The sequence below is a fragment of the Perognathus longimembris genome, chromosome 3 (genome assembly GCF_023159225.1).
Source record: "Perognathus longimembris pacificus isolate PPM17 chromosome 3, ASM2315922v1, whole genome shotgun sequence".
Lineage (NCBI taxonomy): Eukaryota > Metazoa > Chordata > Mammalia > Rodentia > Heteromyidae > Perognathus > Perognathus longimembris.
Genome location: NC_063163.1, coordinates 67,708,620 through 67,732,154, shown reverse-complemented (window position 1 = coordinate 67,732,154; position 23,535 = coordinate 67,708,620). Strand labels below are relative to the sequence as shown.

The 23,535-nt window shown below is 52.9% G+C and overlaps 1 protein-coding gene across 1 annotated transcript; it reads left to right on the top strand.

Annotated features, from left to right (window-relative positions):
- The first annotated feature begins 1,749 nt into the window (after window positions 1-1,749).
- Atcay (ATCAY kinesin light chain interacting caytaxin) lies at window positions 1,750-22,185 on the top strand. Its single transcript, XM_048341977.1, has 12 exons — window positions 1,750-1,826; window positions 8,414-8,472; window positions 9,996-10,217; window positions 12,631-12,816; window positions 13,062-13,164; window positions 14,063-14,194; window positions 15,850-15,936; window positions 18,066-18,164; window positions 18,272-18,307; window positions 19,206-19,277; window positions 19,760-19,792; window positions 21,705-22,185. The coding sequence occupies exons 1-12, from the start codon at window positions 1,750-1,752 to the stop codon at window positions 21,712-21,714; spliced, it is 1,116 nt and encodes a 371-aa protein (XP_048197934.1). The 3' UTR covers window positions 21,715-22,185.
- Window positions 22,186-23,535: the final 1,350 nt, after the last annotated feature.

Sequence of the window (23,535 nt, the reverse complement as noted above, 5' to 3'; positions counted from 1 at the left end):
CGCGAACTTGAACTCGCAGAGCGGCCGGCAGGTGCTCCTGCGCCAAGGTCGGGAAGGGATTATTTTTTCTGCGGCACCGCGTCTTCCTGTCCCTCCTCCATGAATGAATGACGAAATCCAGCACCACTGAGAGGACGCGCTGGGGAGCCCCCTCCCGCGCCCCGGAGAGTTGGCTCAGACCGCCACGGCCACAGCTCATCACGGGCTCCGTGTCCCCGGGTCCTGCCGTGCCTAGCCACAATCTCAAATGTTGCCCGCCCTCTGTGGGCTTCGAGTGATAGATCCCAGCTCACCATGGCTGGTCCTGCAGGGGTGAGGGCCAGGTGTCCGGGACTAAAGGGGGAGGCCTTAGCTGTCCAGCGACGGAGGAGGTGGCTGGAGGACTGTGTGGACCATACTCCTTGATGGCCGCTGAACTTGGTCCTGAAATCTTGTCACCAACATGCAAATGTGACAGGAAGCAGTGTTCCATCAAAAACAGCTTTTCACCCAGGCCCTGTGGACACTTCACCTCAGGTTCTTATTCTGGACAGCCCAGTGCTTCCTCCAACCAGTCGTGACACCCCAAAATGCCCCTGTACCAAAGGGGACATGCCGTCATGTCACTCGGGGTTGAGGAGGCAGAAGGGTCATCCTCAGCTAATCCTGAGGGGGGGACTGTCTGTCCATCACAGGCGAATTCCTGTCCATGGACAGTCATCTCTAAATCAACTCAGTTACAGACAGGGAAACTGAGGCCCAGAGGGCTTGGGAGTGTTCCATCAGCCTAGGCAGCTCTGATCCTGCCCCCAGACCACTCCACTTCGCCACCACCCCCAGCATTTCAGAACAATAAAAACAAAACCCACCTTTGGTTATTAAAAAGATTAAGATCTGATTTCCCATCTCAGCCCACTGCTGGAGGTCAAGGGATTCCCAAGAATTTCTCTTTCTTGGGAGGACAGAGGGGCGGGGCAGGAGAGTTAATGTTGGTCTATTCACACTTCAGTGCAAATGACTTGTGCGTGTGTGTGTGTGTGTGTGTGTGTGTGTGTGTGTTGAACTCTGGGCCTGAGCACTTACCCTGAGCTTTTTAGCTCAAGACTAATGCTGTACCACTTGACCCACAGCTCCACTTCCAGCTTTTGGGTGGTTAATTGAAGATCAAAGTCTCAAGTATTTGTCTACTTGCAATGGCTTCAAACTCTGATCCTCAGATCTCAGCCTCCTGAGTAGCTAGCATTATAGGCATGAGCCATCTAAATCCAGCACAAATGACTCTGTGTGTATGTTTCAGTCATGGGGTTTGAACTCAGGGCCTGGGCTCTTTGTTGAGAAGCTAGTACTCGACCACTTTGAGCCAAAGTCCCACTTCCGATTTTCTGGGGGTTCATTGGAGATAAGAGTCTCACGGATTTTCCTGCCTAAACTGGCTTTGAATTTTGATCCTCATATCTCAACCTTCTGAATAGCTAGGATTACAGGCATGAGCTACCAGTGCCTGGCAACCTAAGACGTTTTTCAAAAAAAAAAAAAAAAAAAAAAAGAAAAAGAAAATTCATGACTTCCAAGTTGAGAGTCAAAGAAAGAGAAAGAGCTTGAGTGTGTCTGGGTCATGGTTTGGCTTGGGGTTGGTGTAGTCCCTCTCAAGAGAAGGAGGCTTTTAATTCCGGGGTTTCCTCATTCCTGATAGTAAGGCAAGCTCATCCTTCCATCTTCTGTCCCCCCAGGCTCGTCCCTGCTTCAAGCCAGCCCCTCTCGCCGGTTCCCATGGGGACCACCGAGGCCACACTGCGGATGGAAAACGTGGATGTGAAGGAGGAATGGCAGGACGAGGACCTTCCCAGGTAAGACACAGACTCCCTGCCACACCACCCAGGAGGGGGACCACGGAGGCCTGTGGACATGGAGAGCCTGCGGGATCGGCTGCCCAGCCAGGACATCTGAGGGGGGCTTCCAGGGCCTGACCTGGCTCTGGCCAGCTCAGTCTCCTCCCCCACACTCGCCTTGAGCATGAGGATGCCCCTATGCCCACTTCGTGATATCACGGCAACGAGTCTAGGAACAGTTGCTAAATCATCACATCTTTCCCAAATCCCCACATCCGCAGCATTTTAAGTCCTGTTACGTTCTTCCTGTTCCCATCCCATGGATGTCACTGTATTCCAATTTTGTTGTCCTTTTGGCTTGAACTCAGGGTCTGCGCACTGGTCCTTTGATCTTTTCCACTCAAAGGTGGTGCTCAATCACTTAAGACACAGCTCTACTTCTGCTTTATGCTAGTTAACTGGAGAGAAGAATCTTCAGACTTTCCTGCCTGGGTTGGCTTTGAACCATGATCCTTAGACCTCAGCCTCTCGAGTAGCTTGAATTACAGGTGTGAGCCATTGATGCTGGCTTGTGATCTTTGTTTCTTTTTGCTGGTCCTGGAGCTTGAACTCAGGGCCTGGGCGCTGAGCCTCTTTGTGCTCAAGGCTAGTGCTCTACCACTTGAGCCACAGCACCACTTCTGTTTTTTGGGTTTGTTGTTTTTAGTAGTTTATTGGAGATAAGAGTCTTACAAGGACTTTTCTGCCCAGGCTACCTTCAAACCATGATCCTCAGATCTCAGTCTCCTGAGTAAGTAGGATTACAAGCATGAGCCACCAGCGCCTGGTGTAATCTTTGTTTTGATCACTATCTTTGGACAAAATAGTGCTTGTATATAAAGTAAGTGCTCAACATATAAATTGGATAATGAGTGATGCTTGCTGGTTGGTTCACCTCCACCCCTTGCTGGGTAGTCACCCTGGAGAGTATACTCAAAAATTTGCCTATAAAGTAGCAGGAGATCTGGATGCTGGTGGCTCCTGTCTGTAATCCTAGCTCTGAGGATCACAATTTGAAGCCAGCCTGAGTGAGAAAGTCTGTGGATTTTTATCTCCAATTAACCACCAAAAAACCAGAAGCAGCGCTGTGGCTCAAAGTAGTAGAACACTAAGCCTTGGACAAAAAAAAAGACAGTGCCCAGGCCCTGAGTTCACACTCCACAACTGACAACGAAAAAAGAATGAATAAATAAAGTAACAGGAGAGGGGACTGTTACGAGGGCTAGGTGTGCTCAGCTTGCAAAGATCCTTTGACTCTCAGTCTCCGGAGGCACTAAGGTGGCAGGTGTAAGCTATGATGGTGGGCTCTGCGGGAATATTCATGGAGGACTGGGTCTACAACCCCCATGCATGGAAGCTGCACACATCCTCAGGAAACATGAATCATCTCTAGGTGACTTGTAAGTCAACATACATATACACTGTGTATCTAGTTGCTACATAGTTGCTTGGGATTAGAATGACAAGGAATTCTGTAGAGTTCCATAGATACAATTTGGGGATGAATCATGAGTGGTGTTTGGAGTTAAGGCCTTGAATTTGCTAGTCCCCCTTCTCCCCTTTTGAGCATAGCCTCTACCACCTAAACCACGCCCCTAGTGCTCAAGCCACGCCCCACCGCGCTAGCCACGCCCACACAGTTTGAGTCACTGTCTAGCCCTGGGTAAACCATTTCAATGAACATTCTATCAAAATACATCACACAACTGAGTGCTGGTGGCTCCCACCTGTAATCCTAACTACTCTGGTAGCTGAGATAGGAGGATCTCAGTTTGAAGCTAGCCTGGGAAAGAAAAATCTATAAGATGTTTTTTAACCTCCAATTAACCAACAAAAAGAAAGAAGGAAGGCAGCCTGGCAGGAAGAAAGGAAAGAAGGGAGGGAGGAACAAGCAAGCTAAGTCATGGCCCCTCCCAAGTCTTCTGGGGTCAGCAATGGGGCAGAACAGCTGCAAGGGGTAATGAGGTGGGGACCGAACAGGAGCTCCCAGCTGCAGGGCCTCTTCTCCAGCCTCAGCGGCCCACTGTTGGGGGGACAGTGGCCTGGCTGTCCCTCGCGGGCTGCCAGCTGGGCAGGGTGCCCACAGGGCACTGTCTTCCTGGGCCCTGGAAGGGTTGGGGTGGCCCCTTGAGACAGCTCCAGCTTCGGACACACAAAGGTGTCTCTGTGGGCAGCTGGGCTTCTGTTCCTTCAGCCTCCATTCCTCATGGGGTGTGGGGGTGGGGGTCCTTCGGGCATCCTCAGACATCACCAGCCTGAGCCCAGTGTGCTTTCAGCATCCCCCTCCCACAACCTCCCACAGAGCCAGAACTAAGTGCAGCCTGAAACCACCCAGCTTCCTGCCTCCACTTCTCTACCCCCACCTCATCAAAACTTTATTACATCAGCAAAGATGCCACCCTCCTAGAGGGTTACAGGTAAAGACCCCAGTGGGGACAGGTATAGTGGCCCACCCCTGTAATACCAGCCACTCAGGAAGCTGAGATCTGAGGATCACAATTTGAAGTCAGCTAAGGCAAGGAAGGTCCACCAACAAAAGGCTGGACTGGAGCTGCGGTTCAAGTGGTGGAGTGCCAGCTGGGCTAAACCTAAAACATGGCTAGGTGTGTGGCTCAGTGTTGAGGGTGTGGCTTATGTCAGGGGCGTGGTTTAAGTCGTAGAGAATCTGCCTATCAAGTATAAGGCATTGAGTTCAACACTAGCGTCAGATTTTTTGTTTTTTAATGATCCCCAGCGGCAAAAAGAAAACGAAATAAAGATCCCCAGTGTCTGAAGAGCCAGGAGTTGGTGGCTCATTCCTGTAATCCTAGCTACTCAGGAGGCTGAGATCTGGGGATCATAGTTCAGAGACCACTGGGGCAGGAAAGTCTGTGGGACTCTCATCACCAATTAACCACTAGAAAACAGGAAGTGGCGCTGTGGCTCCAAGTGGTTGAGCACTAGCCCTGAGCAAAAGAGCTCTTTCTTTGTTTAATTTTTTTTAAATGTTTTTTGGTTGTTGGTTTTGTTTTGTTTTGTTTTTGCCAGTCCTGGGCCTTGGACTCAGGGCCTGAGCACTGTCCCTGGCTTCTTTTTGCTCAAGGCTAGCACTCTACCTCTTGAGCCATAGCGTGACTTCCAGCTTTTTCTGTATATGTGGTGCTGAGGAATTGAACCCAGGGCTTCATGCATGCTAGGCAAGCACTCTACCACTAAGCCACATTCCCAGCCTCCTACTTTATTTTTATTTTTCCAATACTGAGGTTTAAACTCAGGACCTTGTGCTTGCTCATCTGGTGCTCAACCACTTGAGCCATGCCTCCTGTCTAACTTTTTACTGGTTAATTGAAGATGGTGTCTTATGGGCTGTTCTACCCAATCTAGCTTCGAACAGCAATCCTCTAGATCTTCCGAGTAACAAAGATTATAGGCATGAGTTACTGGTGCCAGCTCTGTGTGTGTGTGTGTGTGTGTGTGTTGTGTATGTCTGTATATGTATTTTGTGTGTGTGTCTTTTTGTGTGTGTATGTTGTGTGTGTGTGTGTGTGTGTGTGTGTGTGTGTGTGTGTGTGTCCTGGGACTTAAACTCAGCCTGGACGCTAAGCCTTTCCCCTTCAAGACTAGCAGTCTATCACTTGAGCCACATCTCTACTTCTCGCTTTTTGGTTGGTGCATTGGGGATAGGAGTCTCATGGACTTTCCTGTTTGGGCTGGCTTTGAACCGCAGTCTTCAGGTTGCAGCTTCCTGAGTAGCTGGGATCACAAGTGTGAGCCACTGGAGTCCAGCTCATATCTTTTTTTTTTTTTTTTGAGTCCCCAGTGCATCCTGAGAGCTGATCTGGCTCCCCCAGGTTCCTGACCCCATTCAGTCCTGCACTCCTGCCTCCCCTGGCTGGCCTTCCTCAGCCTCTGTCCCCTCCCCTCTTGTGTCTGTCTTTGTAGCAAGCTCCCTGGTCTGTTTCTTGATCTGCCCCCTGAACTCATCGTACTGTTCGGCCCTCAGGACCCTTTCACTTGCTGTGTGTCCATCTTAAATGCTTTTCCTCAGTCCCTGAGCATGCCAGCCTCTTGCCTTTAAATCTCCATTTAAATAAAGCTGCGGCTGGTTGCAGGGGCTTACCCCTACAGTCCTAGCTACTCAGATAACTGAGATGTGAGGAGCAAGGTTTGAGACCAGCCAGGACAGGAAAATCCTTTCAATTCCATCACCAATTAAGCAGCAAAAATGCCAGGCTGGAGGGGTACCTCAGGTGGTAGAATGGAAGAGAAAATGCCAGGGGGAGCATGAGGTCTTGAGTTCAAGCCCCAGTAACACTCTCTCTCTCTCTCTCTCTCTCTCTCTCAGACCCAAGTGTGATAGCTCACATCTATCACCCCAGCTACCTGGAGGCCATAGGTAGGAGGATCTCACTCAAGGCTAGCTTGAGCACAACTATTTCAGAAATTATGAAAGCAAGTTGGGCACAGTGGCTCACACCTAGCTACTCAGGAGGCTGAGATCTGAGGACCGTGGTTCAAAGCCAGCCCAGGCAGGAAAGTCCTGAGAATCTTAGCTCCAGTGAACCACCAGAAAACTGGTAGTGGTGCTGAGGCTCAAAGAGGTAGAGCTGAAGAGCTCATGGACAATGCCCAGGCCCAGAGTTCAAGCCCCCAAATCAAATACATATGTAAATAGATGGATGGATGGATGGATGGATGGATTAGTTTTCCTCTGGCTGGAAGAGTGGCAGACACGCCCCCCTCCCTCCTCTGCTATGTGCACTGTAGCTGTGCACTTGCACTAAGTGGGCACCAGAGGGCGGTAGAGGGCAATGAGGAAGGCCTATGGTCTTGGGCAAGCTATGGGTCTCTCAGCTCTTGGACTGCCTGGGCATCAAGATAATCCTAGATGATTCTAGAATAAAAGGAAGTCGAGAACTAGGCAAATGAGAAGGAACTAAAAGGAAACTCCTACACTCCCTCTCCCTCCCTTCCGATCTCACCCCTCACCCAGGGGGAGACTCCAATTCCTGCTAATTGCTGATGGTTTGGAAGCAAAGGTTTCTTTTCCTTTCTTTCTTTCTTTCTTTCTTTCTTTCTTTCTTTCTTTCTTTCTTTCTTTCTTTCTTTCTTTCTTTCTTTTTATTTATTTATTGCCAGTACTGGGGCTTGAACTCAGGGCCTGAGCACTGTCCCTGGCTTCTTTTTTATTCAAGACTAGCACTCTACCACTTGAGCCACAGCGCAACTTCCAGCTTTTTCTGTATATGTGGTGCTGAGGAATCGAACCCAGGGCTTCATGCATACAAGGCAAGCACTCTACCACTAAGCCACATTCCCAGCCCCCAAAGGTTTCTTAATTCAGAAGGAGGGGACCCTGTGTCGGCGGCTCACACCTGTCATCCTAGCTACTCAAGAGGCTAGGATTTGAGGATTGTGTTTCAAAGCCAGCCCGGAGCAGGAAAATCTGTGAGACTCTTATTTCCAATAAACCAGCAAAGGCCAAAAGTGGAGCTGTGGTAGAGTACCAACCTTGAGTGAAAAAGCTATGAGACAGGGGCTAGGAAGGTGGCCTAGCGGGAGAGTGCCTGCCTAGCATGCATGAAGCCCTGGGTTCGATTCCTCAGCACCACATCTATAGAAAATGGCCAGAAGTGGCACTGTGGCTCAAGAGTGCTAGCCTTGAGCAAAAAGAAGCCAGGGACAGTGAGTAGGCCCTGAGTCCAAGCCCCAGGACTGGGGAGAAAAAAAGCCACAAGACAGCATGTAGGCCTAAAAGTGAATAAATACATTTCAGAATGTTAATTTGAGCTGAGAGCCAGTGGCTCACTCCTGTAATCGTACCTACACAGGAGACTGAGATCGGAGGATTGCGGCTCAAAGCCAGCCCAGGCAGGAAAGTCTGTGAGACTCTTATCTCCAATGAACCACCAGAAAACCAGAAGTGGCGCTGTGGTTCAAGGTGGTAGAGAGCTAGCCTTAAGCAAAAGAAGCTCAGGGACAGTGCCCAGGCCCTGAATTGAAGCCCCACAATTGACAAAAAGTAAAAATAATAATTAATTTGGTAGTCTGAAAGGAGTTTTCCAAAGCATGACCTATAAATTTCCTGTGCCAGGAAAGAAGTGGCCAGGGGTAGTAGCTTACTCCTATAATCTCGGCTTCTTAGGAAGCAGGAATTGGGACAATCAAGGTTTGAGCCAGTCTGGACAAAATGTTAGTGAGACCCCATCTCAACAAACAAGCTGAGTGTAGTGTTTCATGCCTATCATCCCAACTATGCAAGAGTAGAAAGATCCAGGTTCCAACGCTGGGGGCAAAAACATTAAACTGTATGTGAAAAATAGCAAAAGTAGAAAAGGCAGGAAATGTGACTCTAGGGGTAGAGCACCTGCCCAGCAAGTGCAAGGCCCTGAGTTCAAATCCCAGTTCCACCACAGGAACAAAAATCAGGAAAAGGAAAAAGGAGGAAGTGTATTTGAGCACAGTGACCTTTAGGGACCCAATGTATTTGGTTGATCTTGTGTTGTTGTTGTTGTTGTTGTCTTGTCTCACTGCTCTTGTCCCGACCATTTTGGGGTCACAACTTGTTCCTCTGGCTGGGTTGGCAGGCCGCTCCCGGAAGAGACAGGAATGGAACTGTTGGGCAGCCCGATAGAAGACGCATCCTGTAAGTTCACATGCATGTGTACCCACAGAGCGGTTGTAGCTGTGACTGTGTCCCCGGTCATCTGCGCGGGGGTGGGGGGCACAGAAACGCAGGGACAGAGTTGTTCTGCCCGCCAAGACACGGGGGAAGTAATATGGCGGGGGAGAACCTTATGGTGGCTAGACCGCCTTGCCTTGCTGTGTGTCCTCAAGCTGGTTACTGAACCTCTTGGTACCTCCATTTTCTTATCCACCAAAGGCAGCTTCTCAGAGAGTTAACATGCAAGGATTAAAGGAGGTGGCCTGTACAACATGTCCAGCAATGCATGGGGTGAGATCAGTCCAGCCAAATAAGGGTGTCCTGGGAGGCTGAGATCTGAGGACCGCAGTTCTAAGCCAACCTAGGCAGGAAAAGTTTGTGAGACTCCTTTTTTCTTTTGCCAGTCCTGGGGCTTGAACTCTGAACCTGGGCTTCGTCCCTGAGCTACTTTTGCTCAAGGCTAGTGCTCTACCCCTTGAGCCGTAGCGCCACTTCTGGCTTTTTTGAGTACTGTCGTTCATCGGAGATGAGTCTCACAGACTTTCTTGCCCTGGGTGAATTCAAACCACAAATCCTTAAGCCTCAGCTTCCCGAGTAGCTAGGATTACAAGTGTGAGCCACCAGTGCCCAGCTCGTGAGACTCTTACCTCCAATAAACCACACACACACAAAAAAAGCCGGGACTGAGGCTGTGGCTCAAGTGATAGAACATCAGCGATGAGTGAAAAAGCCAAGCCAGAGCAGGACACCCTGATTTCAGCTGTTAGGATCAGCACCAGCTACAGAAACCTACTTGGTATTACAAGTGGACCCTGCCATTCCCAGCCACCGCATGAGGGACGATCCCCATTCAATCACAGCTGTCAACTCCACTCCATCATGGCCTGGTACCCTGCAGGCTGCGTGGGTATCTAGGGCCACATCACTCATGGGCATTTGGCTGGATTACAAGGCTTATTTTACAGGTGGTGAAACTGAGGCAGGATCAGAGATGAGAAACGGTTGTCTAAGATCTCAAGGCTAGTAAGAAGAAGGCAGGCGCGCGCGTGTGTGTGTGTGTGTGTGTGTGTGTGTGTGTGTGTGACCCGTGCCAGGCCTGGGCTTGACCTCAGGGCCTGAGTGCTGTACCCTGAGCTTCTTCGTGCCAGCCTGGCATTCTCCCACTTGAGCCACAGCTCCACTTCCAAGTTTTTGGTGCTTAATTGGAGATAAGGGTCTCATAGACTTTTCTGCCTGGCTGGTTTTGAACTGTGATCTCAGCCTCCCGAGTAGCTGGAATGACAGGCGTGAGTCATTCTCCCCACTCTACTGCCATGCTTGAAGGCAGGATTTTAAGCCAGGGCTGTCTAACCCGAGGGAGTGAAGTGAGTGTGCGTCCCCGTGTCCCTTGTCCCCCACCCCGCCCCCACAACCGATGAGGGATTCGAACCCCTTCCCCACCCTGCCATACCCGGAGGCAGGAGGAGATGGAGAGCCACAGGGGCTTCGTGCCTGGGCTCCCGCAGCTCCTCCCAGCACCCTGAATGTGCTCGGAGCCCATCGCAAGAGGAAGACGCTGGTGGCTCCCGAGATCAACATCTCCCTGGACCAGAGTGAGGGCTCCCTGCTGTCTGATGACTTCCTGGACACTCCTGATGACCTAGACATCAATGTGGACGACATTGAGACACCCGACGAGACTGACTCGCTGGAGTTCTTGGGGAACGGCAATGAGTTAGAGTGGGAAGGTGAGGATGGGAACTCTTCCCGCGCCCCCCCCCCAGCCCACCCTCACCTGGTCCCCAAATAAATATAAACAATATACAAAATACATTGTTCTGCCAACGTACTGCATATATAAATTGGGAGGGGCTTTTGAGGCTGAGGTTGATTAATATGTGCAGTCCAGTTTATTGCCTGGCTGGATATTTACATACAAGGAGTCTTTCAGTGTTACTGATTAGATGTAGGAAGAGCTGGGTGATGGTAACGTTTGGTGCCTCTGCTCCTAAGGCCAAAGTATGCACTGCCATGGCTTTTATTCCTTGATCACAACTAGATTTGTGTGTTAGCTAACTAAAGGAAAATCCTCCCCATCTTTTGTATATGTCTAGTAAACACATGCCCTTCTTAGTGAGTAAAGGGAAGTTGATTGAAGGTATAAATGAGGAAGACTGAGGGTTGTTTTTTTTTGTTGTTGTTGTTTTTTGCCAGTCCTGGGGCTTGGACCCCAGGACCTGAGCACTGTCCTTGGCTTCTTTTTGCTCAAGGCTAGCACTCTACCACTTGAGCCACAGCACCACTTCCGGCTTTTTCTATATATGTGGTGCTGAGGAATCGAATCCAGGGCTTTCTGTATGGGAGGCAAGCACCCTACCACTAGGCTACATTCCCAGCCCAGCAAGACTGTTTGTAAGACACAAGAATAAGGAAAATAAAGCAAGGGATGAAGTAGCTCTAGCAGGGGCGTGGTTGGAGCAGCAGGGCGTGACTTAAATGGTAGGGGCAGGGCTCTAGGATCTGGACGGGGCTTACATTGCAGGGGCGGGGCTCTGGTGGGGCATGGCTTAAACTATGGCTCAAGTTGCAGGGTGTGGCTTAGAAACTGTAGAAAGGTAGCTCCAGTTGCAGAGTGATTTAAATCGAGAGGCGAGTCCCATGCATGGGGGCGTGGCATGAGAACGTGGTGAAGTTTAAACAGTAGGCGTGGCTCTTGTGGGGCGTGACTTGAAGTGTGGAGGCGTGGCTCTGATGGGACATGGCTTAAATTATGGCTGGAGTAGTAGGGCGTGACTTAAGTGGGAGGGTGGCTCTAGGGTGGGGGTGTGGCTTAAAATGTAGGGCGTGGCTTAACCGGTGGGCGTGGCTCACGGTGTAGGGTGTGACGTAGATGGGGGCATGGGTCTCTGATGCGAGCCGGGGTTTAGTGTAAAGGTGTGGCTCGAGTTGTAGGGAGTGATTTAAATGGAAGGGCGTGACTTGAGCATGGGGCATGGTCTAAGTGATGGGGGCGTGGCTCAATTTCTAGGGTGTGACTTAAGTGGTAGGGGCGTGGCTTAAATTGCAGAGGGGTGGCTCCTGGTGTGTGACTGAAACGTGTGGATACAATGTTGTGGGCGCGGCTTGAAGGAAGGGGCTTGGCCCTGGGGGTCAGAGTGTGGCTTAAGTGGTAGGGTGCTTCGGTAGCAAGTTCAAGGCCCAGAGTTCAAACTCAGGAACTGCCAAACAAAATGATTAGTATGAGCCCGGTGCTGGTGGCTCACACCTGTAATCCTAGCCACTCAGGAGGTTGAGTAAGGTCTGGGAATGTGGCCTACTGGTAGGGTGCTTGCCTAGCAATGCATGAAGTCCTGGGTTTGATTCCTCAGTACCACATGAACAGAAAAAGCTGGAAGCGATGCTGCAGCTCAAGAGATAGAATGCTAGCCTTGAGCAAAAGAAGCTCAAGGACAGTGTCCCAGCCCTGAGTTCAAGCCACAGGACTGGCAAAAAAAAAGAAAGGAAAAAACAAACAAAAACCCAGAAGGTTGAGTGAGATCTGAGCTTGAGCCTATGGTTCAAAGCCAGCCTGGACAGGAAAGTCCACGAAATGCTTATCTCCTCCAATTAGCCACCAGAAAGCTGGAAGTGGTGCTGTGCTCAAAGTGGTAGAGTGCTAGACCTGAGCAAAAGAGCTCAGAGACAGCACTCAGGCCACGAGTTCAAGACTCAAAATGACCCTCCTCCACCAAAAAGAATCCCCCACAATCAGTATATAAGTATGTTGTTGTTTTTTAAATGCTCAGTCCCCACATTTCCCCTAACAACTTCAATCCAACCAGACCAGCCGGCTGAAGTGTAGGATAGACTGTTCAGCCTGTGGCCTGCGAGGGGGGCAGTGAGATGCCTGGAGTACAGTGGGCTGACACACGGGGGGGGGGGGGCGTGGGGAGACCACAGCCTGCTCTTCTGTGGCCTTGGCCCCAGATGGCCACATTCGTTGGAAGGCCAGGTGTGTAGCTGCTGGTTGGTGGAAGAGAGTGCAATCCCGGAAGGCTTCTTGGAGAAGGTGGTATTTGAGCAAGCAGGGAAGCCAGGTGGCTGGAATAATCCATGTCTGCCAGCAGCCATGACAGCCACGTGTGTATTACCCATTTCTTCTCCTCCCTCCTTTGCTGACAGATGACACCCCTGTGGCCAGCGCCAAGAACATGCCTGGGGACAGTGCAGATCTGTTTGGGGACGGTGCGGCGGAGGAGGGCAGTGCGGCCAATGGGCGCCTGTGGCGAACGGTAATCATTGGGGAACAAGAACACCGGATCGACCTGCACATGATCCGACCTTACATGAAGGTGCTCACCCATGGAGGTGAGTCCTCCCATAGCACGCCGAGCTGGCATCTCACCTGGGGAGGGCAGGAGGGCTGTGGACAGGTGCCACACTGAGAGGGCAGTGGCTGCCCACCCTGGGCTGGGACCCCCCCTGAGCACGTGGGGGTGGGAAAAGGGCGGGGTGGACGTAGGGCGGGGTGCGCCCTGGGGCAGCCCAGAGCTGGGAGAGGACGCAGGGCTGTGCCCAGCGCTTTGTGTCACCCATTGGTCTTCCGTCCCCAGGGTACTATGGCGAAGGTCTCAATGCCATCATTGTCTTCGCTGCCTGCTTCCTCCCAGACAGCAGCTCCCCAGACTATCACTACATCATGGAGAACCTCTTCTTGTGAGTCCTACCCACCCGGGGGTTCTGGGCGACTCTGAGATGCCCGTCTGTGGGGTCTGGGGAGGCGCTGCTCAGTGCCAAGGGATGGAGTGGTGGCCAAGAGGCCCTGATGGCCATGGCCTGCCCTGTGTCCTGCATCCTGGGCCTCCTTTCCCCCAGTGTTATTATCCCTTCATCATCATCACCATCACCATCGTCACGACCACCACCGACACTATGACTACTACCATCATCATGACTACCAGCACCACCATTGCATCATCATCATCATCTCGACCACAACCACCACCACTATCACCATCATCACCATCATCACTACCACCACCATCTCCATTACCTCCGCCACCATCCTCCTCCTCACCATTACCACCACCACCACCATCACACCATCCTTTATTTCTAATTTACGGCGTGGCAGACAGGAGGTGTTGCATTTTCTGAGGGATAACCTGCCATCTTTCCCACAACTGCATTGCCTCCACTCCTCAGTTCAGAGTCCGAGCACACAGCACTTAAACCACCTGCCTAAGGACACGCAGGTACCGTTTGGTCATGACAGACACAGACATACATATCATCTGGCATGGTGGCACACACCTGTAATCCCAGCACTCGAGAGACCAAGGCATAAGACAATTGACCTTTCACAACTATGTCCACAGATGCAGATTTGGGGTGGTCAGGGATTGTCCATGTCCTCCTCCCTCCCAGAGTGTACCAGACACACCTGCACAGGTGTGCCCACGCCTGCCCAGGTCTTCTGGATTTGCATAGGTGTGTCTGCCACTGCACAGGTGTGGCTGGAGGGCGTGGGTGGAAGTAGATGGGGCAAGTATGACAGGCGTCCTGACACTGGGTGCCTCCCCCTGGGGTCCTCTCCTTTGTCATCCCGGAGCAGGTATGTCATCAGCAGCCTGGAGCTGCTGGTGGCAGAGGATTACATGATCGTGTACCTGAACGGCGCCACCCCCCGGCGGAGGATGCCCGGCATTGGCTGGCTGAAAAAGTGTTACCAGATGATTGACAGGAGGTGAGAGGCGCGGCTGGGCCCTGTGCTAGGGGCACTGGAGGGGAGGGGATGGGAAGTCACAGATCAAGCACACACCCCAGCTGGGAAGGTGCTGTAGTGGTTTTCTAGGGCTTCAGGGAGCCGATGGTCTAAGGGCAAATGTGAGATGTCACTGCTCTCCTGAGGCCCCTGTCTCAGCCCCGAGGATGCCAGGCTAGGGTCTCGCCTCTGAGGAGGCCGGGCCGGCTTCTTGGGTGTTTCCAGGCCAGGGGGCCGCTGGAGGTCCCAGGGCTCTCTTCCTTCTTTGTTTTCCCTTTTCTTTTTTCCCTCCTCCTCCTCCTCCTCCTCCTCCTCCTCCTCTTCCTCCTTCCCCTCCTCCTCCTCCTCCCTCCTTCCCTCCCTCTCTTTCCCTTCCTTCTTTCTGTCTTCCCCTTCTTCTTCTTTGCCGGGGTCCTTTGCCCCCAGCGCTCTCCCGGCCAGCGGGAGAGGCGGGGAGCGTACCCCACGGGCCGAGCCTAGAGGAGGTAAGAGTCGCGAACCGCCCGCACCCAGCCCCCCTTCGGCGGAAGGACACTCAGACGATCGGGGGGATGTCATGCATTCTCCGCTTTATTAAGGGGGGGAAACCATATTTATAAAGGCCAGATGGCGGCAGGAAGGGGAGGGGTGTAGCGTACCTAGCTAGGGGCTATGATTACCGGCCCTGGGCTGTCCATCAAGGGTGGAGGGCCGAGGGGCCTCCCTAAGGGCGGCCTACATCTACATCATGGCCCACAGGACCGCCTCCGGGTCCACCGGCGGCCATCTTGGCTACACGTGGTCCCGAGGCTGGGAGGCAGGGCCGTTAGAGCCGCCTTTCCTGTTCCGGAACCGGAAGGCAGGCGGGGCTAACATCCACGCTGCTCCAGGGCTGGGAAAATAGGCGGGGCCAGCTAGAACCGCCTCTTAATGGTGCAAGGCATCTGGGTGGGCGTGCCCCATACTACTTCTTCCTTTTCCTCTTCCTCCTCCTCTTTTTTATCTTCCTCCTCCTCCCCCTCCCTCTCCTCCTGCTGTCTTAGGGCTTGAACCCAGGGCTTGGGCACTATCCCTAAGCTTGTTTTGTTCAAGGCTAGTGCATTTGAGCCATAGCTCCACTTCCTGCTTTTTGGTGGTTCGTTGGAGATAAGAGTCTCACGGACTTTCTTCCCCAGGCTGACTTTGAACCACAATCCTCAGATCTCAGCTTCCTGAGTGAGAGCCATTGGTCCCCAAACACGGCCCCTCTCCCTCTTTATAAAGGGCATTGGTCATCAGACTAGGGCCCACCTGCCCCTAGCTCATGGTCAGCTCTGCAGCTGCCATCACACTACATCCAAAAGATGCCCCTGTGTACCCATACAGTAGGTGACATTAAGTGTTCACTGGGTGGCCATCCCTACCCTCCACCTCCAGAACCTTCCATCTCCTACACTGACGCTCAGTCCCTCTTTCAGACTAACCCCTATCTCCTTGCCCTCTTTCTGCTGTGGGGCCTTGAAGACTCAGGCTCACACATTTGGGTTGGTGCATATGGGGCGAGTGAGCGATGCAGGCCCACGGCCCTCCTTCACCCCTGCCCTTCCTCCAGATAGATTCCCAGGGCTCCCCAGAGCAGCCCCTCCTGGCTACCCGCCTTTCTCTTCCTCCCCACACAGACTGAGGAAGAACTTGAAGTCTCTGATGATCGTCCACCCCTCCTGGTTCATCCGGACCGTGTTGGCCATCTCTCGGCCCTTCATCAGGTGAGACCAGGAGACTGTCAGCTGGGAGCCACACCTGCTGGCGGAGGCTGCACACACATTCAAACCTGTGTTCAAAATGCATCTCCGGGGCTGGGAATGTGGCTCTGTGGTAGAGTGCTTGCCTAGTAGGCATGAAGCCCTGGGTTCGATTCCTCAGCATCACATAAACAGAGCTGAGAATGGTGTTGTGGCTCAAGTGGTAGAGTGGTGGTAGCCTTGAGCACAGAGAGGCCCAGGGACAGTGCCCAGACCCTGAGTTCAAGCCCCAGAACCGGCAAATAAACAACAAAAAAGCATCTCCAAGCCCGGTGATGGCGTGTCCTGCAGTGAGGGCCTATTCAATGTTGGGGGCATGTCCATATTGTGGGCGTGTCCAAGCAGGAGGGGCGTGTCTTCATGGTGGGGGCTATGCCTTCATATTGTGGGTGTGTCCAATGTGGCCGATGTGGTGGATGTATCTCGCGGGGGGGGGGGGGGGGGGGGGGCATGCCTGATGCTGTGGCAGGGGGCGTGGCTGGTGGTGGGCGTGTCCCACGTAGTGGGCTTGGCTTGGCTCAGTGAAGGGTGGGACGCTGCTCATCATGGGGCAGAGCTCGGTTATGGGGTGTGGCTTGTTGGCAGGGCGGGGTGGGTCCGGCTGAATGGGGGGGGGGGGAGCTTGGCTCCTTTTTTTTTTTTTTTGGCCAGTCCTGGGGCTTGAAGCACTGTCCCTGGCTTCTTCCCGCTCAAGGCTAGCACTCTGCCACTTGAGCCACAGCGCCGCTTCTGGCTGTTTTCCATATATGTGGTGCTGGGGAATCGAACCGAGAGCTTCATGTGTAGGAGGCAAGCACTCTTGCCACTAGGCCATATTCCCAGCCTTGTTTTGTTTTTTTTGCCAGTCCTGGGGCATGGACTCAAGGCCTGAGCACTGTCTTTGGCTTTTTTTTTTTTTTTTTTTGGCCAGTCCTGGGGCTTGAACTCAGGGCCTGAGCACTGTCCCTGGCTTCTTTTTGCTCAAGGCTAGCACTCTACCACTTGAGCCACAGCGCCACTTCCGGCTTTTTTCTATATATGTGGTGCTGAGGAATCGAACCGAGGGCTTCATGTATACGAGGCAAGCACTTTACCACTAGGCCATATTCCCAGCCCCATGGGGCTTGGCTCCTTGAGCACTACTTTTGAAAGTTTCTTGGCCATCATTGTCTGGTGGACTTTCCTGTCTGGGCTGGCTTGGAACTACGATCCTAAGAGCTTAGTTTTTTGAGTAGCCAGGATTGCAGGTGAGGGCCACCAGCTCCAGGCTTCTAGAAAGTCTTATATGATTATCGTGCACATAACATGCCAATTGTATAATGTACAAAGTGTGTCAATTTATTTGCACAGAGCACTTATGTGCATGTTTAATTAATGATGGATTTTCCCGGGTAAAGTGACAGACATACGCTTTGGACTAAGGGAACTGTGTTTTGTCCTCACTTCCTAACTGGGTGGCATAACATTGCCTTGGTTGCTCTGGAGATAACTGGGAGTGGATGGCAGTTGGGGCTCTGGGTAACGGAGTAGGGAGCAAGCTTCTCCATCTGAAGTGGGAAGGAGAGGGCAGGTGGCTGTGCCACCTGGGGCCTGTGCCTGCAACTAGAATGTACTTACCCTTGGCAGGTAGCCCCGTCCAGAGCAACCAATCCCCATCCACCAGCAGGACAGCTGGCCTTTGTGACTTGGGCCTGTATTTCTATGTTGGTATTGGAGCTTGACCTCAGGGTCTCTTGCTCGTGCTCAGTTTTATTCATTCACAGCTGGTGCTCTACCACCTCAGCCAAGCCAGACAGGGAGGAGCCACTCCAAAGCTCAGGGTCCTTCTTCTTTTAAACCAGACCCCTCCGCTCAGCAGTTGGCCATGTCCCACTTACCCTTCTTTGCCAGGACTCTTTGTGGGGGGGGGGGCACACTAAAGGAGGAGGCGGGCATCCAGAGGGGCACTGGGGCAGGGTGGGAGGTGTGAGCCACGGAGCTGCGGACCTGGAGTGGGCCGTGGGCCGTGTGCGTACGTGTGTGTGTGTGTGTGTGTGTGTGTGTGTGTGATCACTTTGGGGCCTGTGGTGCCCGCAGGGGGGTGGTTCTGACCCTCTCTCCTCACCCTCCTGCAGCGTCAAGTTCATCAGTAAGATCCAGTATGTGCAGAGTCTGGAGGAGCTGGAGCACCTCATCCCCATGGAGCACGTGCAGATCCCGGACTGCGTGCTGCAGTGAGCCCCTCCCCCGCCTCCCCACTGGGCAGTCAGGCCTCACTCCCAAAGGGACGGAAGTCCCCCCCCCCCCCAGTGTCTACCCCGGGTCCTTTCCTTTCTTTCAGGTATGAAGAGGAGCGCCTGCGAGCCAGGAGGGAAAGGTCAGTGCTAACCTGTGAGGGCCACAGGGGTATGGGGTGGGGGGGGGTAATGTGGGAGCAGGGTTCTCATCCCAGAGCCGGGTTCCTATTCACAAAGCCTGAGCTTTGTGAAGAATAAAGGTGTCTGCACTTGGTGGATAGACCCTGCCTGGGGAGGACTTTGGGGTCAGCCCTGGGATCAAATCCTACCTCCCCAAGTAGTCAGAAGGGGATACTCGGCACATGAGAACATTGATTGAACCAGGTGTGAGGGGCTCACACCTGTAACTCTAGCTACCCAGGAGGCTGAGATCTGAGGATCATGGTTCAAAGCCAGCCTGGGCAGGAAAGTCTGTGAGACTCTCATGTCCAATAAACCAGCAGAAAGCCCAAATAGAGCTGTGGTTCAAGTTGATACAGTGCTAACCCTGAGTGAAAAAGGCTCAGGGATAGCACCTAGGCCCTGAGTTCAAGCCCTAGGACCTACAAATGAATGAATGAATAAATAAATAACCAGTGCAAAAAAGGGCTGCTGGCATGTTCAGCAGTAGAGCCTAATAAATGAGAAAGACCTGAGTCCAAATTTCTGTACCAACCACCAAAAGAAAGAAAGAAGAAGAAATGCACAAAGGTGTGCCTGACAGGCAGCTAGGAGAAACCCCAATGGCTCAGGCTCTTCCTTCCCCGACTTCCCTTCTTCTGCCCCTCACAGCACCCCATCTTCATTAACCCTGAATGATTTCTCATGATTATTACCTCTCCCCACCCTGGGGCCCCGTGCTACCCTGCAGCATGTAAACTGTCTCCCAGCAGGCCACAGATCATGGTCACCGCTGGCCAGAGAGGCCAGTGGGAGCTGAGACCTCTGTAGAGGTTGCACAGCTGGCTGACCCCCTCACCTGGCTCTCTCTGTCCACAGCATGAGGCCCCAACCTGAATTCATGCTGCCCAGGTCTGAGGAGAAGCCGGAGGCAGCGCTGGAGGAAGATGGGTGCGTGTGTGTATGGGGCCCACAGTGAGGGCAAGAGGAGGCACCACCGGGGCTGCCAGGGACAGGGACTGGAGCTGGCTGAGAGGCAGAAAACAAAACCAGACTAGTCCAGCACCGGAGACTCCCACCTGTAATCCCAGCTGCTCAGGAGGCTGAGATCTAAGGATCATGGTTCAAAGACAGCCTGGGGCAGGAAAATCTTATCTTCAATTAACCACCAAGAAACAGAAAGTGGGGCTGGGAATGTGGCTTAGTGGTTGAGAGCTTGCCTGGCATGCATGAAGCCATGGGTTCAATGCCTCAGAACCACAGAAAAAAGCTGGAAGTAGTGCTGTGGCTCAAGTGGTAGAGTGCCAGCCTTGAGCAAAAAGAAACCCAGGGACAGTGCCTAGGCCCTGAGTTCAAGCCTCAGGACCAGCACCATTAAAAAAAAAGAAAAAAGGAAAATAATTCCATTCCAAGCCTCGTTTCCTCTCGCACAGGTCCACTGAGGCAACAGAAGACCAGGAAACAAGGTAGGTAAGGCACTGGCAGTCTAGCTGCTCTGGTGGTCTCGAGTCTTGGAGAACTGCACCGTGATGCATTGGACAGAGGGATACAGAAACAAGCAGGCAGGGAGGCAGTGGTTATAGTTAACCAGTGAGCCACCCCTGAACAACTCCAGGGGGCACTGTTATACAGACCAGAATGCCAGTCTGACCCCGTGCTGTGCAACATGGCAGTCCCAACAGCAATGTCCAGTAGAGTCAGCCCCCCGCCCCCAAGCCCGCAAGATCCACCTGGTTCTAGATTTCAAAAGAAATATATCCGGGGAGCCCCAGGACCACCCCCAGATGCAGTGGTTCCCAGGCAGGACTTGCCCAGGAGTCAGCAGAGCTATTATATTCACAGCTGTGGGGCAGCTGGTATATGGCAGTGCTCAGGAGAGAACAGGATGAAGGTTCTAGAGTCCTGTGAGTGGAGTTCAGGGACAGCACGTCATTTTTCACAGGGGTATGTGACAACCCACAAACAGCCCTTGACCTCGGAGAAAACAAAAATCCTCCGAAAGACCTAGACCCAGACTCCGGGGTCACTTGGGCCCTGTGTCTGGGGATTCATTGGGGGGGGTCCAGCTGACCCCACGTGATACAGCTCCACCCAGGTCACCTCCTGGGCATGTGGTATATGGCCAGCTGCCAGCCCCAGGTGGACTCCTGCCACTCAGGATATGCCAGGGGTTCAAGACTAGATTTCCAAGGTGGGCAAGGGCCCAAAGCTTCCTTAGCATGCACAGGGCTGCCAGACTCCAATGGCCTGTAATGCCAGCTACTCTGGAGACTGAGATCAGAGGATCATGGTTTAAAGCCAGACCCGGCAGGAAAGTCCCTGACACTCTTATTTCCAATTAACCACCAAAAAGCCAGAAGTGGAACCCCAGAGCCCCAGCCTTAAGAACAACAACAACAACAACAAAAGGTGCCCAGGCCCCCTGAGTTCAAGCCCCAGGATTTTAGGGTTAATGCTTGCCAGAACACAATTCTGCAAGTCTGACCCAACTTCAAGGGCTGTCTTGGTGATTCAGAAAGCACCAAATTAGGAAATGAACATAACAATGGTCTGAGACCAACACAGCCTCCCCCACAACGCCTCCCTGTGTGCTTGTGAAAAACCTTGACCCAAGCTCTGTGGGCTTGAGCTCACACAAGAAATGATCCACCGGGAGCAAGCCACCACTGGCAGAACTCAACCCTCCCCTGGGGATACTTAGGGGGCAATCATAAAAACAGGCATGCTCACAAGACTAGAAATGCAAAGTAAGAAATTGTAGGAGGATGGGTTGATGAATGAATGATGGGTAGATGGGTGGAGGAGTGGGTGGATCATGGATAGATGGATGGGTTGATGGACGAATGGATGGATAGATCATGGATGAATGGATGAGTGGGTGGATATGTGAATAATGGATAGATGGATGGATGAGTAGATGGGTGGATGGATGGGTGGGTGGGTAAACAGGTGGATGAATATATGTATGGGTGGGTGGGTAGATGTGTAAATGGATGAGGATGGATGGATGGATGGATAGATGTGTAGATGGGTGGATGGGTAGACAGGTGGATGGATGGGTGGATAGGTAGATGGGTGGATGGTTGAGTGGGTGGGTAGATGTATAGCTGGGAGGTTGGATGGGTGGGTGGCTAGATGTGTAGGTGGGTGGATGGGTAGACAGGTGGATGGACAGGTGGTTTGGAGGTTACCTCTATTGTGACTCACCAGGCAACCCACCCCCAGAGTCTGGTTTTCTGCTGGGCCCCAGAAGTGTCGAGGCCCCATGTGGGGACTGGCGGCCAGCTCTGCTACCGACTAGAGTGGGTGACTGTGTGGAGGGGTCTCTTCCACATGCTCAACAGTACCAACCCTCCTGGCCTGCATTCCCCCCTCCAGCATGTCCTGAGACGACAGGCCTCTGGAGAAGGACAGGAAAGAAGATTCCAGACGTGGAGGAACCTGTCAGATGCCCTCTGGTCCCAGGTCCCCTCCTGCCTCCTCCTGAGCGCATCCTTCTGGGGCGCCAGCCTCCACCACCCGCCTCCAAAGCCCAGTGTTCTTTTACTTGCTTGAGAACATTTTACTTAAAAAAAAAAAAAGTGCAGTATTAGCATGTTCGAGAAAGGACTAGGTTCTCAGCCCTCCATCCTTCCACACTCACAAGCCGAGAAAGGTTCCAGATTCTTCTCTCACCTGCTACTGACGTAACCCGAAGTGGAGCCACTGATGCCCACTGGCACTGGCTGGCCCTGGGGTTTTTTCCCGTGCCTTCCATTCCACAACTCAACCCCCACGGTGTAGCCTGCTGTCCTGGACACACCCACTGTGCCACACCTCTGGGGGACCCCCACCCCGCCTCTGACCTCATACCCCAAGTCCACACCTCTGGTTTGTCATCTGACAGCCCCCATCTCCTCGAAGAGCCCCCCACCTTTTTCCTAGGGAGCCTTGAAACCCATAGCACAAACGAGAACTACAAAGGCCCAGCCTTGTCTGACTGCATGGAGAACATTCTAGAGTCCCCTTGAATGCGGGTGATGACAGCACAGGGACAAGCTGCAGGGTGGGGGGTGGGGGAGTGCAAGAAATCTCCTCTGTCTCCCAGACTGCTACCAGGCTGGAATCCATCACACAGGTTCCCACCTCGGAAAGAAGTAAACTGAAAAAAATGGGGTCCCTGGATGCTGGGGTGTCTGCAAATCCACTTGGGAGAAAAAAGAAGAAAGAAGTCTCTGTGGATTGCAAGAACCCTGTCCCCATCTGAGAGCGTGTTGCTCTGGGTGACATCCATGGCCCCCCGAGCGTTATCGGAGACCTCGAGGAGCAGAGAGCCCCCCGTCTCTGGAGATCTGAGGGGAGCTTGGAAGTGGTACCCTGCACTCAAGGCTAGAGACTTAAGCAGCCCGAATCTGAGCGGACACTGGGGGGAGGGGCATGGTGGCCTGCCACAACCAGCCGTCCAAGAATGTTCTTGACCCCAACAAAATGTCCAGTATCCACCGACCTCGGATGCCAGAGGAGTGTGTTTTGGGGTGACTGCTGGCATTTTGTGCTGAGAGGGAGAGAGAGATGCAGAATGGTTCAAGACAGGAGTGCAGGTAGCTGAGGTCTTAGGCCTTGTGCTCTGGCCCTGAGAAGTTCCAGGGTTTTCAATCTGCTGGGGCCTGGCGACCCCACTGGGGGGTGGGGGCTCAGAGCTGTCCTTTTAATATCTTGGGGCCCCCGCATTGCCCAGGTGAGTCTGAAGCCTTTGGAAATCTGGTGTTTTGTCTTGTTTTTACATTTCCCAAATGGCAAATGAAGAAGGAGGTGGGATGGTGGCCCAGGTGTTCGTGTCACCTGGGGCCCGAGGCAGCAGTGACTGGTGGACGGGCCAGACGTGGGTGCCCTGTTGGCCTGGCCCCGCCCTCCCCCACGCAGGTGCCTCTGCCTCTTCGTACTGATGCGGGGGAGGGCGGGGGGGGGGCTGGCCGTGGGAAACCCACATGTGGTCCAGAGGCCCAGGCTGTCACTCCAGTGAGGGACCTCGCCTCCCACGCTCACTTGAGATGGCAGAATGCAGGCCCAGCACCAGTGGCTCACACCTGTAATCCCAGCCATGCAGGAGGCTGAGATCTAAGGACTGCAGTTCAAAGCCAGCCCTGGCAAGGAAGTCTGTGAGATTTTTATCTCTCATTATAATGACCAAAACATCAGAAGTGGAGCTGTGGCTCAAGAGGTAAAGCAC